The 16,734-nt window shown below is 34.0% G+C and overlaps 1 protein-coding gene across 1 annotated transcript in view; it reads right to left on the bottom strand.

Annotated features, from left to right (window-relative positions):
* The window catches only part of Pde9 (phosphodiesterase 9), a 136,997-nt gene that overhangs the window by 42,306 nt on the left and 77,957 nt on the right, over nucleotides 1-16,734 (bottom strand). Inside the window, exon 4 of the mRNA XM_070288729.1 lies at nucleotides 9,823-12,819. Within this exon, the coding sequence (XP_070144830.1) occupies nucleotides 9,823-12,001 (2,179 nt within the window). The 5' untranslated portion in view covers nucleotides 12,002-12,819. The remainder of the gene's footprint in view (nucleotides 1-9,822; nucleotides 12,820-16,734) is intronic.

The raw sequence follows: 16,734 nt of genomic DNA, 5'->3' as shown, positions 1-16,734 counted from the left end.
TTTAAATTTTATTTTAATTTATTTTATTTTTTTGTTTTATTTTGGAATTTTATTTTATTTCTTTTTTATTTTATTTTATTTTTTTTAATTTTATTTTATATAATTTAATTTTTTTATTTATTTTATGCCTTTAAATTTGTTGCATTTTTTTAGGTAAGAAAATTAAAGGCAAGGAGAGCTTGCTTTTTTCTGCAGCTTCATCTGGCAAATGTATCTGTATCTGTATTTATTTTTGTATCTTTTTCTGTAGCTGTGCCTCCTGAATGGACGTGACTACATGTCAAATGTTTTAGCTCAAAAAAAACACACACACATGCATATATAGTTGCATTAAATTGGTATAAAATAAACAACACGTATAAATTACAACACCAACAATCATACGTCATGTGTGTGTGTGTGAGTGTGAGTGTGTTTATGAATAAAACAAAACTCAAAGAAGGACAAGAGAAAAAAGAAGAAGAAGAAGCAAAACAAATAAATAAAAAATAAAAAAGAGAAAAGGAGGGGAGGGGAGGGGAAAAACAGAAACGAAATGATAATAAATAAAATTTCTTGTATGAGCCGTGAGTGTTCGTTCCTCTTGCGAGGCAGGTAAGCCGCACACATACTCACACACACACACACACACAACATGACAAGGCAATAAAAAATACCAAAAAAAAAAAAGAGAGAGTGGGGGGGGGGAGAGGGGGAGTAGCTCCGTGCGTGCATATAACATAAATACTCACTTTACGCATATTACGAGCAGCAAATATTAAAAATAACTGACATTCCCGGATATGAATATGCCCGTGAGTACACTCAGTTGAATTTTACAAAAAAATACAACAAAAAAAAGAGGATACAAATGATCAAGCGAGCTGCTTCAACAGGTACTAATCTGATTAATAAAATGCCAGCGGCGATTTTGATTCATTTTCTCAAAGGCATATTTATATTCATGAATCTGTGATATTCAAATAGTTAAATTTTTAATTTGTAGACGTTGATTCATTTTCGTTCATTTACTCATTCATTCATTCATTTATTCCATTCATTCATTCATTTATTCCATTCATTTATTCATTATTATTTTATTTCATCCATTAATTTTATGTATAGTTATGATATTCTTAGATATTCAAATAGTTAAATTTTTATTTTCTAGACGTTGATTCATTTTCGTTCATTTACTCATTCATTCATTCATTTATTCATTCATTTTATATATAGTTATGATTTCTTCGATATTCATTATTATTCAATAGTTGAATTTCGAGTTTGTTAACGTTTTGCTATATTTCTTATAATTATTGTATTATTATATTATTGTTATTATTTTTTAGCTATATTTTTGTAGTAATTTAATATTAAATTCTCCTTAAATTATTCATTTTTCTTAGCCAGAAAAAAATAAATACCAAGAAACCTTACAAATACATACATCTCAGAAATATTCACACAAATATTCCAACTAAAATACATTTCCCTTTTGCTTCCATTTTATTCTCATTTCTTTGACACTTGAACTGCACTCTTAGTTAATAATTATTCAAAAACTGACAAAAGGGAATGTGACACCGAGGTCGGAGATTTAAATACATATTTTATTCAAGGCTGTCAGGGCTGCGATGGAGATGTGCAGAGTGTAGTGCCACAAATTAAATTCTCTTTGTGAGAAATCTGAAAATTGACATAATTATTTATCTAGAATTTCGCACAGAGTCACCTTCTGTGTCTGTGGGGCTTATACTTTTCCTTGAGGAGAAAAAGTTTTGCTCATTTTTCAAAAGAATAATTCAAGTTAAATGCCGGTTTATCAACAGTCAAACAATGAAAGGGGGAAGCCTTCAAGCGCTTTTTTTCTGGCTTATTGTTTTCCTTTTTCTTTTTTGGCAAGTTTAGAGCTTTAAGCCTTGGCTATATTTATATACACATGATGTGTGCTCTAGTTTTTTTTTTAGTCACACTTATTCCGGTTTTGCTCACACTCTCCGTCTTGGTTTTGTCGCCTTCTTGCGGTCGTTTTTTGTGGCAGCCGCCAAAATTCCCACGTTTGCCCTCTTAAGTATGCAACACTTTATTGCTCATTAAAATGATTGCTTATACACACACACACACACACACACAAAGAGAGAGAGAAAGGCTCACAGGATATGCGGGTGTATAAGCATTTGACACGCCCGCTACTCAAGTGGGTCAAAAAAAGAGAAAACATTACCAAAAGGGAGGTAGACTTGACACAGTGATTTGGCCAATAAATATTTCATTTAATTTCATTCAATTTCCTTCAATAGAAATCAGTAAATTATCCTTAGGGATCTACTAATAATACCTATAACTAGTAGCCTTAGTGCTTAATGGCTTTCAATTGTTTCAATTGCATTTTCACAACACAAAACCGTTTAGCCTTATTCGATTTAATCATCGAAACATCGAATAGAAACATGATTGATGGCACTTACACCAACGTCAGTCGGACATATATACGTATATATATATCCTTTGGCTATCATCAGACGCCTGACTTACCATCTATAGCCATATTTCCCATAATCCCATCCGCCTGGTCTGTCAATCTGTTAATATCGCCAATCCGCTTTCGCACATTCCAAGGTGAGCGAGAGGGAAGAGGGGGAATAGGAAAGAGTGAATAGCGAAAAGAGACAGCAATAGGGCGAGAGGCTAATGCGCTTAATAGACACAAGTCAGACGGAATTTCATTCCAATAGATTCACTTTTTATATTTCTCTTCATTTTTTTTTATTTTTTTGCATTTATCAACATGCACAGGAAGAAGTTTTTAGGCCTAAAACTTATCAAAAATGTATAAAATATTTAGCTTTTTTTAAAATAGATGTATGTATATATTTATTAATATTTTTATATATTTTAAAATATTTTAAAATATTTTTTAAATGTTTTTAAATATTTTTAAATATTTTTTAAATATTTTTAAATATTTGTTAAAGGTTTTTAAATATTTTTGTATATATTTATATATTCATATATTTTTAAATATAAATTTTTTTTTGTTTTAAAATATTTTTTATATATTTTTATATGTTTATATATATATATTTTTATTTTTATATATTTTTATAATATTTTAATATGTTATTTATATATTTTTTTATATATTTCTGTATATTTTTATATATTTTATAAAATGTTTAGAGAAAAGCTTTAAGTAAAAAACTGAGAAGCGCAGAGAAAGGTTTTAAGTAAACAATTTCAGAGAAGCAAGGAAAGACCTAAATTAAAAAATTTTAAAAGCGTAGAAAAAGGCTCTAATTAAATAACAATAAAGGAAAATTGTAAATTCCATAATCAACCTATAAATAATAAATAATTCAACTAAATAAATTAAAAAAAAAATACCATCCTTTAGAATTTTTCTTCCACTTTGCTCTACTGCATTGACGAAAAAAAAAAGCACAAAAAGAAAAGGAAGTCAACGACAAACTTGTCTGTTTTTATGTGGCCCGTTTTGCTGCTACTTGGGCTCTGCTTTGCATTTGACTTTAGACAAGTTGTTCGCTTGTCGGCTGCCTAAATAGCGAACTAGACGCATATACCAGCCACCCTTCATCCTTCATCCTTCTTTCCCATATATTTTTCCGCATTTTCCACAGAGCTTTTCCTGGCAAACAAGGGGGAACAAAATGGAGGAAAAGAGAAACAAACACTGGTGGAATAGCTGCAAGATATCAAATAATTTTTGACATTTTCCCGCTGTTCAGCGTTTTAATAAAATACTTTCCCCCTCCTGGCTGCATTTGCCAGATACCAAATAGTATATATATAATATAAAGATAAAGATATATATACATATAGATATATATATATATATATGCTGTATATACACAGCAGGATCCAGAGGGACCACCACCTGCTGTGCAGTTACACCAGACTTGAAGTGCAGCTCTTGGGCCGCCAACAACAGGGTTGTCACCTCTCAGTGAGAGCCAAAAAAAAAGAAGAAAGCGTTGTCATGCCTTAATTGTCTTTTAAATAATTTAAAATTAATTATTACAATACATAAAAACAATTTTTATAATTAAATTGAAATTAAAAAATTATTTTATTTTATAAAAAAAAAATATTTTTCATTAAGAAATTATAAATATTTTAAAAAATTTTTAAAAAAAAAAAAATAAATATATATTAAATTAAATAAAGGCCTTTGCTACACCTTAAAACCCTTACATTATTTATTTAAACTTATATTTTTGAAAATAATTAAATTATTTAAAATTAAAATAATTAAAAAAAAAATTATTAAATCATTAAAAAAAAATAATAATAAAATAAAATAAAATCAGTTTGAGTTAAAAATTAAAAAACAAAAATTATTAAATTAAATATTTTTTAAAAATAAATAAATCATTTTAAATTAAATAATTTTTATTAAATAATATTTTTAAATATTTAAATCATTTTAAATTAAACAATTTTTAGAAATAATTAAATCAATCTAAATTAAATATAAAAAAAAAATAATTAATTAATAATGAAATATATAAATATATAATGTATAGATATATAAATATTTAAAAAATAGTTTAATAATTTTAAATCAAATATTTTTAAAAAATAATTAAATAATTTTAAATAAAATAATTTTTAAAAATATTTTAATCATTTTAAATTAATTAACATTTAACAAGTCTTCAGCTACACCTTAAATTATCTATTTAAATCCATAACAACCTTAAAAGTAGTCAGCCTTGTGGCAAAAGTGGTTCTCTGAAGTTGCTTCAAAAATAAACTTGTCTCCTTGCGTGCAGTTTCTCTGGCTTTTCCTTTGCCAATTTTCCAGTACCTACCCTCCCCTCCCCTCCCAACGCTTCCTCCTTAGCCACTTGGCGACAAGTGAGTTATTATAATTAATGGAAACACGAAGGAGCAAAAATCAACCAAAAAAAAAAAAAGAAATATAACTTTTTTGGATTCAAAAAATGTGCAGAAAATTTCAATTAGGACACGACCTCGCCTCATTAGCAAGACAGATATATATGGCAAGTATTTATATAAATATATGTGATATATATGTATATATTTATATATATAGAAAAAGTCAGAAAGGTAAAATAGAAATGAATTAAATTCCAGCTTTTGTTAGGCAAATATTTTTCACTCACTTTTGAGAATGAAATGGAAAACTTTTGACATTTAAAATGTCAAGTGCAGCAGAGGAGACCATAGAGATGATGATGAGGATGATGAATGATGATTATGGTAATTATGATGATGATGAGGATGATGATGATGATGATGATGATGCAGTGCGTCCATCAACTAACAAGACATCATCGATTGATTTAGCCAAAAAGTTGGCTAAATTTTGATTCGATTTCGAAAACCTAAAATGTCTTTTGGACGTCATTCATTCATTCATTCATTCAATCAGTCAGACAGTCAGTCAATCGTTTTGATTTGCACAAACACTTTATCACTTAATGTTCGTTTCAACAAGACACTGTAAAAAAAACCTTGTAAAATTCATAATATTTATAAATTTCATAAAATTTATTAACCTCATAAAAATTAAAAAAAATTTATAATATTCATAAAATTTATAAAATTCATAAAAACTCATAAAATTCATAAAATTATTAATATTTATAATATTCATAAAATTCACAAAATTTATAAAATTCATAAAAATTCATAAATATCATAAAGTTTATAAAATGTTTAAATTTCATAAAAATTCATCAAATTTATAAAATTTATGAATTTTACAAAATTCATACAATTCATAAAAATTCATAAAATTCCAAAAATTCATAAAATTCCATAAATTCATAAAGTTAAAAAAATTCATAAAACTCATAAAATTCTTAATTTTATAAAAATTCATAAAATTCATATAACTCATAAAATTCTTAAATTTTATGAAAATTTATAAAATTCGTAATATTCATGAAATTCAACAACTTTTCTCACAGTGCCTCTTTCAAGTTGAATCTGTCGCTCTCTGTCGTTTGGCTCTTGTTGAGTGAAACAATTGAATTGTTAACTGAACAATAAAGTATTTTATTATTATTAGATTTTTGCTGCCTGCTTGTGAACCCCTCCCCTCCCCCCCTCCTTCCATTTACCATTTTCCTTTTGTCACATCTCCTTCGTCCTTTGCGGTTCCCATTCTGTCTCTGGACAGAAAAAGAAGAAGAAAGAAGAACTTTCCCTTATCCCAACTCCTTGGCCTTAAGTGCCTTTCGAGCCGCTCTCCCTCTCTCTTTTTCTCTCTTTTTCTCTCTGTCTCTGTCTGACATGGCTTTTGGCCGTTCAGCTTGGCTTGGCTTTTTTTTCGGCGACTGTCTCAAGTAGATTTCCGACATATTTCCCGACTCTTGTTATATGTCATTTGTATTATGTTTGGCGCTTTCTTCTGCACCTCCTCCTCCTCTTTCATCCACTTGCCCTTTCTTGTGGCCTTTCTCTTCCCGGTTTCTTCCCTTTTGTTGTGTTTTGTGTGTGTCTGTGTGTGTGTGTCGTGCGGTCGAGGCTTTTGATTCCGGTATTGCCAAAGCCATTTAGGTTTTTGAATTTATGACCATTTTGCGTTTTGTGGCTTCTTCACAAAATGCTTTCGGGCAATTTATGTTTCTTGGCCACTTTTTTTTTTTTTTTTTTTTGGCGACATTTCTTTTCTTTCAAAGTGATTCCTTGGTTTGATTTACAATCTGTTAAAGCCAATTTACACTAGACAACATCTATCTAGCTTTAAAATGGTGTTCTAAGTAAATAATTTGAGAAGCGCAGAGAAAGGCTCTAAGTAAACATTATGAGAAGCGCAGAGAAAGGCTGTAATCGTGTTTGTACTTGCTCTAATTACAAAATTTACTAAATATTTAAAAATTTTGTTTTTTTTTAAACTAGTCATCCCTTAAATTTAATTTAAATAATTTTTAAAACTAATTTTTATTCTTTAATTAATTAAAAGAAATTTATATGATATTTTTAAAGAATTTTTGTTTCCCAAAAAAGAAGAAAAGTTAGCTGAAGCGAAGCAAAGATTAAAGAAAATACTGTAAAAATTCTGCAAAAAAACCTATAAAAAAATCTATCAAAAATCTGTACAAAATCTGAAAAAAATTCCGTAAAAAAAATCCTTTAAAAAAAGGACAATGATAAAAAATGCTGGGGAGAAAAATCCTAGCAACCAATTGAACGGAAGGCAATCAACAGGCGTGTGTGCACACACACACACACACATTGTGGCAAAAGACCGCTGTTCGCCCAGTTCGAATTTAATTGAAATGTTTAAAATGCGACAGCGTGGAAAAATGCCAGGAGACGGCTGGGAAAACCTGCGTATATGTGCTAAGCCAACAACTGCAAGCAAGGACAAAAGCCAAACACAGAGCCGGGATAAAAAAAAAAGAAAGAATATATATTAAAAAAGGCAAAATGCAAGAAGCCCTCCAGAACAGAACCGAACCGAAGCGAAGAGAAGCGAAATAAAAGGCGAAGGAAAACGCGACGTCCATACAAAAGACAACGTTTTCTTTTGCTTTTTTTTATTGTTTTAATGCCATTCAACAAAGTTGTGATAGTTGCTGTGCACAGCCAGAAAAATATAGGTTTTATAATGTATAAAATATTAAAAAAATATATTTTTATAATTTTTAAAAAACCGGCGAGAAGGTAAGTACATTAAAAAATTGAGAAGCGCAGGCTCTAAGTAAATAATTTGAGAAGCGCAGAGAAAGGCTCTAAGAAAGCTCTTTGTGAAGCGCAGAGAAAGGCTCTAACAGAAATATTTCCATAAGAAGACGAAGAAATATTACTTAAATATATTTATTATTAAAAAATATATATATATATATATACATCTTTAGGTAAAAATAATTAAGAAATTTAAGAATTTAAGAAGAGAAGAAATACAAATTTTGAGAAGCGCAGAGAAAGGCTGAACTCGAGTTTGTTCTTGAAAATATTTTCAAGAAATCTAGAATATCTCATTTCTCTCAGTGCAGAAGTACTTGTCGATTTTTTTTTTTTTTATTGTATTTCGCAGGACACACGGTACACATAAAGGGCGTATTTATTGCCGTAAAAAAAGGGCCAAAGGCGTTGAAGCAATCGCAAGCGAAAAGAGACATGGAAAGTAAGGAATATTACAGTAGAAGAGGCTTGTGCCAAGGTATCTGTGTCCTTGCCACTTGGTGAATATATATATAAATATATATATACCGTATTATATACATGTATATATATATATCTCATATTTGTTTAGGCCAGATTATTACAAGTAAGAGAGACAGAGGCTGAAACCAATCAAATTCTAATCCAGTTGCATTCATAAGATATTCATTTGCAGCATTTATTTGGCTGCGAAATGGAAAATATACAAAATGAACTACAATATATATATATATATATAATATAGGTATATATATAAAAAACAGAAAATGGTAAATGGAAAACTGAAAACTGCTTTCTGCCACCATTGAATTAAATATTTCACAACGCCCCCTCCGCTTGGATACAGTTTTTTTTTCCCGGACGAAGGGGCGGGGGTGGGTGGGTGGAAAACCCACTCCCTCCATTTGTGCAGCGTTTTGAAATGATTTTTCCATTCCATTGTAGCTGCATTTAAATTTGTCCATTTGATTCCATCCCATTGTTGCATTCGCTCATGCCTCATTTGAGGCGATTACACAGGGAAAGTCGGAAAAGTACGGCAAAATAATGGGGTTGGAAAAGCCAACGTCAAATGTGAAAGCACTTGACCATTTGGCCCATTTGTTGGGAGAGTGGATTCAGGGGGTTTTAGGGGGGGTTTAATTGGGTTTTCCTGGGGGTTCCAGGGGGTTCCATCAATTATTTCGGTCAAATAAGTGCCGGGAATAATATCTCCCGGAGAGTGAGTAATTGCCGCATGGCAGTTTTCGCGGCAATGCTACCACGTTAAGCGAATTAGGCGGAATGTAATCGAATTAGTTAACTAAACAGCGAATTACTTGGGCCAGAAAAACAAGAGGAAAAGAACTCCAAATTCAAACTAAAGCTGGCAGCTTTAATCAGTTTCAAAGTTACCAGGTTAAGGGTAAGGGTTTTTTTATGGATTATATTTCCCAAAATATATATATATATCTCTATATATATTGATATAATATAATGTCTTTTGAAATTTAATTATGGTTGTAGGTAAGTATCTCAACTTTTAGATCATTTAAAACAGTGATTTCTTGGTTACAATCGTAATTGTAAGATAACAATCTGTCAAAAGAGTTATATCTAACTTTTAAAGACCCTTGAGAATTATATTTTTTATATTTATGAAATTAAAAACTGAATACAAGTATATATCCCAATTTTTAGATCACTTGGGAGAGTAGTTTTTAGATCACTCTTTATTATAGGTTCCCAGTTATAATCGCGTTTTAGTAATTTAATTATGGTTATAATTATAAAACCCACTTTTAGATCATTAAATAGAATAATTTATCGGTTAAAATCTCTTCCATGACAATAAAATTTGTCAAAAAGGCTGTTTTAGACCATTTAATATAACGGTTATAATATTTCTTAAATTGAGATCCCTTTAAAAGTACGAATTTACATTTTTAGATCACTCGAAAAGGTAGTTTCTTGGTTATAATTGTATTTAAAGGTTTAAAAAGTTTGATTAAACTTGTATCGAAATTTTTAGATGATTTAAAAAAGGTAACGTTACGATTTTATTTACCTTGCTAAAAGGAAATTCTACCAATAATTATAGATTCAAATGTTTAGATCACTCCCAAAACTAATTTAGATCAAGATGTAAATAGATTTCTATATAGCCATAAAATAGTTGAAATATATACTCAAAATTCTACTCACATAACCAATTCATGCGCTCCGTGTACTCGACCTTGCGCTTGAGATCCTTGACCAAAGCGCGAAAGTCGTCGTCGTTGAAGTGGCACTGAATGATCGTGTTGTTCAGCTGCAGGATGCTGTACTCGTTGTTGCCATTGTTCCCATTCCCGTTGCCATTACCGTTGCCATTCCCGTTACCATTACCATTATTCGAGGCAGCTGCCATGGCCATGGCATCTCTGGCACCATTCAGAGCATTCGACTCGATATCGGTGGCACTGGCCCTCAGCTTATTGTGACCAGTTCCGACTCCTCCTACTCCTCCTCCACCCAATCCACTCACATCTCCATCCACATTGCTGCAGGATTTGCTCAATATGATGGTGGCCCTGTTGGCTATCGAATTGGCGGCCAAAAGATGCTCTCCGGCTGCCCCACAGCTGCCGCGATGGAAGGGCGGCATTACCTTACCGGCGGCACAATTGTTGTTCTTTAGCGTGATGCAGTGAAGCTGATTCTGGAGGGCTGCCTGAACCGCAGAGCAGTCACTGGCCCGCCGTCGGCGTGGATTATCCCCGGCATCGGGGGCTGTCAATGCCAAGTGTTGCAGCGAATGTTGTTGGTGTTGCTGTTGCTGTTGCTGCTGGTTGCTACTTGGATTATTGATACTTGGCTGGGGCTGGGTTGAGGCTATGCCGGAAACGGACCCAGAACCAGAGCTGGATGCTATGGGTGTGACTGCTGTTGGCTGCGGATCGCTGGTGGCCACACTGCTGGTCATATTCGACATGGATGTGGACATGTTGTTGTTGTTCTGTATGCTGTTGCAGTTGTTGTTGTTGATATTATTTTTGAAATTGTTGTTATTGTTGGTGGTGGTGCTGGCTGTCAGCTGTAGGCTGCAACTAGGTGGCACTTGCTGCTGCTGCTGCTGCTGCTGCCTGATGCGATGCTGCTGCTCTTGCTCTTCGTAAAACTGTATAAGCAACTCCTCTAGCAGTGCTATGGGCGAGTTGGTGCAAAATGATTGCGAGGCGCTGGCCGAAACCGAAACGGAACCGGAAACTGTGGCCGTGCCGCTTATGGTGGAGCTGCTTGAGGATTTATGTCGCACGGTGGTCGATGTGGTGGTCACAGCAATAACGGGTGCCTGTTGCTGTTGTTGCTCTGCCTCCTCTAGCTGTTGCTCCTCCTCTTCTTCCTGCTCCTGATCCTGATCTTCAGGGCTTTTGTCAGGTAAATGCTCTTGTTCTTGTTCTTGATCTTGCTCTTCCAGCTCACTGCTGCTCACCGCCTCTATGCTGTTGTTGCTACTGCTGCTGGCACAATCTGCTGTTCCTGTTGCTGCTCCTGCTCCCGCTGCTAGAGCTGCCAGGGGCCCTGCTATGGCCGCCGTGGCCGCTGCCAAAACAATGGCCCTCTGATGCTCTTTGCCCGGATCAAAGATCGAGTGACGCAAAAGGATCTCCTGCAGCTGCCGCCGCTGCCTTCTGGCACTGTATGGATTCACCAGACGAAAGTCACCATAAAATTTGGATAAATAACGCACCCGGGATGCAATATAACCGATTTTGCGTAAAAGTCGCACATCCGCCTGCTGCAATTGGAGTTGCACTTGTTGGTGTTGGTGTTGTTGGAGTTGTTGTTCTTGGTGGCCACTGCGTTGCAGTGCCGCATGGCCACTGGTGCTGCTGCTTAGGGAAGAACCCTCCTGTATCTCCACGTACTCGCACTCCTCACTATCCTCACTCTCCACCGGACTGCTGTCCTCGATGTCGTCGCTGGTGGTGGTGGTGGTGGCAAGTAGCAAAGCTGTTGCTGCTACTGCTTCTACTGCTGTGCCTCCACTACCTGTTGCTGCTGCTGCTGCTGCTGCTGCTGCTCCTGTGGTCACTGTGCTGGCTGTTCCACCTCCTCCGCCGCCGGCTATAACCGTTGTGGTCGTGGTGGTTGCTGTGGTGGCAGCCGCATGGATTTCGGTCTCGGTTATGGTGGTGGTTATGATCGTTAAGGTCTCTAGGGTGTCCTCGTCACTGCTGCTAGTGCCAGTAGCTGTTGTAGTTGCTGTTGGAGTTGCTGTTGGAATTGCTGTTGGAGTTGCTTCTGCTGCAGTTGCTGCTGCAGTTGCTGCTGCTGTAGATGCTGCACTGCTGCTGCCGCGTCGACTGCTACTGCTGTTGCAGCCGCTGTCTTGGTACATTTATAGGCAACCCTGGCTAACCCGGCTATCCTGAGTCTTGTCTTTATTCCAACTCTATCTCTATCTGTCTCTCTCTCTCTCTCTTTAGGCGAAGCAGGGATGCCCCAGAGGCCCGTCTTCAAGTAGATTTCCTAAACTTCTCAGGATCTTTTTCAGCTTTGTCCTTAATTGTTTTATATATCTTTTTTCTATTTGTATTTGATTCGCTGCATAAATTAATTTCACCAACGCAGGAGAGACTGAGACAGAGACAGAGAGACAGAGCGAGAGGAGAGGTGTATAGAGAGGAGTGTGTGTGTGTATTGTTGTTGTTGTATTTTGTATTTTTTACGAGGCTGGCGCCTTTTTATGACCGTTTCCTTTTGTTACTTGCAATTTGTTTTTGATGTTTATGCCACGCCAGCAAAGTTATGCAAATTTTTTCCAACTCAGTCAGTCTCTCTGATATATATATATATATATATCTTCTATATATATATGCATGTATATATGTATGTATAGGGCATACGCAGCGTATACTTATATTCCGTGTCTGGCCGCTCAAATCAAATCAAATTCAGTGGAAAAGTTGTCGCCACGCGCATTGTTTTCCTTCCCTTTTCATTTTTTTTTCTTTTTTTTGGGGCATGTTAACCGCTTCGCCTACTTTTTTTTTTTTGTTGCTTTTTTGCTCCAGTTGGCGCCTTGGTGTGTGTTTTACATTTTATTGTGTTTTAATTTGCATTATTCAACCGTTTGTCCGCCTGTCCCGACTTGTTCCTGCCTGCCTAGGCTCTCACAGCAGCGTCACTTCCGCTTCCGTTTTGGCGCTGGCAAATCTGCAATGGAAAATAATGGAAAAGGGAAAATTTCCATGAGTCTCTTGCTATAATAGTATATACCTTGAATTAATAATAATATAGGTTTATATTTCTTAAAAATACTGTTAATAAATATTTATATTACAAATTTGTTATGTTTTATTATTTTCCAAGGGATCCAAGACAATTACTTCTTCATTGAAATCAAAGAAAAACACCAACTCTTGGCCTTAATTAATACAAAATCAATCAAGGAGACACCAGAGCAGGTTCAGCAAATAAACAAATGGATAAATGTATTGGCAGAAGGAGCAGGAGCACAACAATGTAAATATTTTATGAAATACTTTTACTACTTGCTGCTGCTGCTGCTGCTGCTGCTGCTGCTGCTACTGCTGTTTGTTTGTTTGTTGTGACAATCGATTGGAATGTGCAGCAAACAAGGGAAGCTGGAAGGCAGGGAGCAGGCTTGGCTGACAGGTGGAGACAGGTGGATAGGTGGGCTAGGTGGTTGGTCGGTCACTCCACAACAATCCCCAATAAGCAGCCGTGCTCTCAACCGCAGAGACAAAGGCGTTACCCAACGGCGGTCAACCCGAGTGCCCACATGGAAGAGGTGGAAGCTTCTTGGCACAAAGAGAAATCATTTACACAATATACTTACAAAAAAAAAGGGAAAAAATATAAAATCAGCAATATAAATTTTTTAGAAACTAAAAATTAAATAAAAAAAATGAACACCGAAAATACTGGAAATAAAAATATTTATTTAAGTATATATTCATAATTTTAAATAATTTTTTTTTTTAAATGTCTCTTTTAGCTTTCTTTCTTGCAAACTTCTGAGTATAAAAATAAGATATACATTTATTTTGAGTTTTCAGAATATTTTTTCCAGTGTACCCAAACAACGAGCAATTGCACAAAAGCAAGGGCAGGTGGTCGGTCGGTCGGTCGGTTGGTGGGTCAACTGAAGTAGCAGCAGCAACTACTACAACAGCAGCAGCAGCAGCACCACTGCAACATCAGCAACTGTCGCCGACGTTGTGACAATGACAGCAAATGTCAAACAGCCCCGCCCCCTTCTCACTATTTCAGCCCCCACCCTCCCTTGAGATCCACCCCATTAAGTGCAGTGTCGCCATCTCGCTCGCCCTGTTCATCTGTCAATCAGTTTATCTGTCTCTTTTGTTTGTCCGTCGGCAGCAACTCGTGTGTGCAACTTCCACAATGCGCCGGCTAAGACAAAGGGCAGCAACATGACTGTGGTGGCATCATCATTACGCGTGGCACGAGGAGGTGGCAAGGAACTCGGACTAGGACTTGGAATCTGGACTAGGAAAACGGTCTTTAAGGGATTGGGATTTAAATATTTGAAGTTTCAAACAGAAACCAAGAACAAAACTATATTTTTTTAAGATTTAGTTTAGAAAGTCTTTCAAGCATAACATTCCACTCAACAGTTTTTGTGTGTCCTGACATTTTTTTTACAACACTACCAAATATATTTAAAATATTTATAAAATACAGCAGTAGCAGAAAACACTATTTTTAATTTTCAAATATTAAACAAATTATGAGTCATAGTTTAGAAAAGTATCAAAATTATTAACAAGTAATAAAAAAATTTTGAAAAATGTCCTTAACAACACTAAATACTTAAACAGCCGAAAAGACTATTTTTAATTTTTTAATTATACAACAACACGTTATTGGTTAAAAAAATGAGACAAAATTCTAAATCAAGTAAATAAGAAAATTGACTCGACATCAGCCAATCTTAATATTTAAAGAAATAAAAGCCCTTTACAACACTACCAAAAGCATTAAAAATTTTATTCACCATTAAAAACATATACCTAAAATATATTCCAAAGAAAACGAACAAGACAATAAGATCATTAATAATTATTAAAAAAAAACAATTAAATAGTAAATAATAAAATACTACAAAATTCTTAAATAAAATGCAAGGCTTTTTTGTGACCTAAATTCAAATTTAATTCTCATTTTCATATTCTAAAAGCAAAACTCCTCAACTTTCCCCCCTACTCTTTCTCATTTTCATTCCCACTTCCTGCTAGTTTTCTCCTTGTACCTTCCTTTTAAAGGGATAAATAGATTCTCTGATTCTCCGATTCTCCAAAGCCGAGCCCTTTTTCTTTTTTTTTTTTTTGGTGTTCTTGGCAAATTCCGAACGCATTGCGAACAGCTAACGTGGCGTATCCGTTCGTGCGTTTCTGGTATGCTGACGATTCCGGCACGACAGGATGTGGCAAATGGTGGAAATGCTGGAAATGCTTAAAATGGTGGCGTGAAAACCCTATGGAAAACAAGGGGAAACACCCAAGGTGGGAAGTGGAGGCAAGAAATCGTCCGAAAAACGCTTCAAAAAGATTCAACTTTGTTGCATCTAATTATGGGCAATTTGATTAGGGGCTCATAAACAAACAAGGGAGCACACACACACACAGAGACAGTACACTGGGAAAAAAATTTTAAATTTTAATTTAACTTCAAATATTTAAAGCTTGTGTGATATTTATTTATTTTTATATTTTTTTGAAGTCTTGGTTTCTGGATTTCATATTATATAATATGGTTTCTGCTTTGGCCACTTTTTTTCTCTGTGTTGAGACACACACACACACATACGCACACACAAGTGTCAATATGGAGCCGCAGGTGGCGCAATTGCCGACGCTGTCATGGCTGACAAAACGCAAACGCAAACAGAAACCGCTGTTGCCGCCGCCGCGGCCGCGTCCTTGTCCCAAAACTCCCACCTCCCATCGACCCGCTCTAAAAACTTCCCACCCACAAATAAACAAAAAAAAAAAAAAACAAACCCCAAAGGTCCCAAAAAAAAAAAAAAAAAGAAAACCCCAAAGCCAAAGAGAATCGAAGCAAAGTAAGACAACCGCCACCAACTGTTGAATGGCGTCCTGGATTTTATTTATTTACAGCCACAGGAAAGTCAAGGAATAATTAAAAATATATATAAATAAATAAAAAATAAAATAATATTCATAATAATATTAATTGAGTCTAAATTACAATTAAATTAAATACATAAATAAAATAAAATGAAAAATAAAAATAAATAAAATAATATTAAATAATTTAATAAAATAAAATAAAATTATAAAAAAATTATATCATTTAAAAAAAATATATATTATTTAAAAAAAAAATTAAATTAAAAAAATAATATACAAAAAAATAACTAAAAGCATATAATTAAAAAAATGGTATTATAAAATGATATAATTAAGTTTAAAAAATAATATTAAGAAAATAAATAAAAATATAATATAATTTAATACTTTGAAATTAATTTAAAATAAATAAATTAAAAAAAAAAACTTTAAATGATTATTTTATTTTTATATTAACGAAATAAATTAATGAAACAATATTAAAACGAAAAAAAAAACTTTTTTTTTTAAATATAAATATAATAAATATAAGTAAAAATAATTAATAAATAATTTTTAATAGATTTTTTTAATGAAATTTCTCACATTTTCTTATGACAATTAGAAAATGTGTTTTGCTAATGAAACCGTTTCTGTGTCTCTATTATTTTGTATTTATTTTAATAGCTGTAATTGCGTGTGTGTGTGTGTTTAACCCGTTAGAAATTTTTGAATGCTTTGTTAAAAGTCAAGTTTATTACAAAATGGCCAAAATGGCGTTGCAAGGTAAATAGAATCAGGTTGAAATTGCCTCTGGACCAGGTCCTGCATCAAATTGTGCAGCCTACTTTTAGGCCTTCACCCGGTTTTTTTCAGAGAGAGAGAGAGAGAAAGAGACGGGGAGAAAATGAGAAAGAGAGAGAGAGAGAAAGAGCAAGCTAGAAGAGGAAATAAAAATGCTGCTACAACCGACAGCGACACACATTTTGCGGTTGATATGAATATCGATTCGACC

Source organism: Drosophila kikkawai, chromosome X, assembly GCF_030179895.1.
Source record: "Drosophila kikkawai strain 14028-0561.14 chromosome X, DkikHiC1v2, whole genome shotgun sequence".
Classification (NCBI taxonomy): domain Eukaryota; kingdom Metazoa; phylum Arthropoda; class Insecta; order Diptera; family Drosophilidae; genus Drosophila; species Drosophila kikkawai.
The sequence above is the reverse complement of the archived record's forward strand: the minus strand, read 5'-3'. Positions and strand labels throughout refer to the sequence as shown.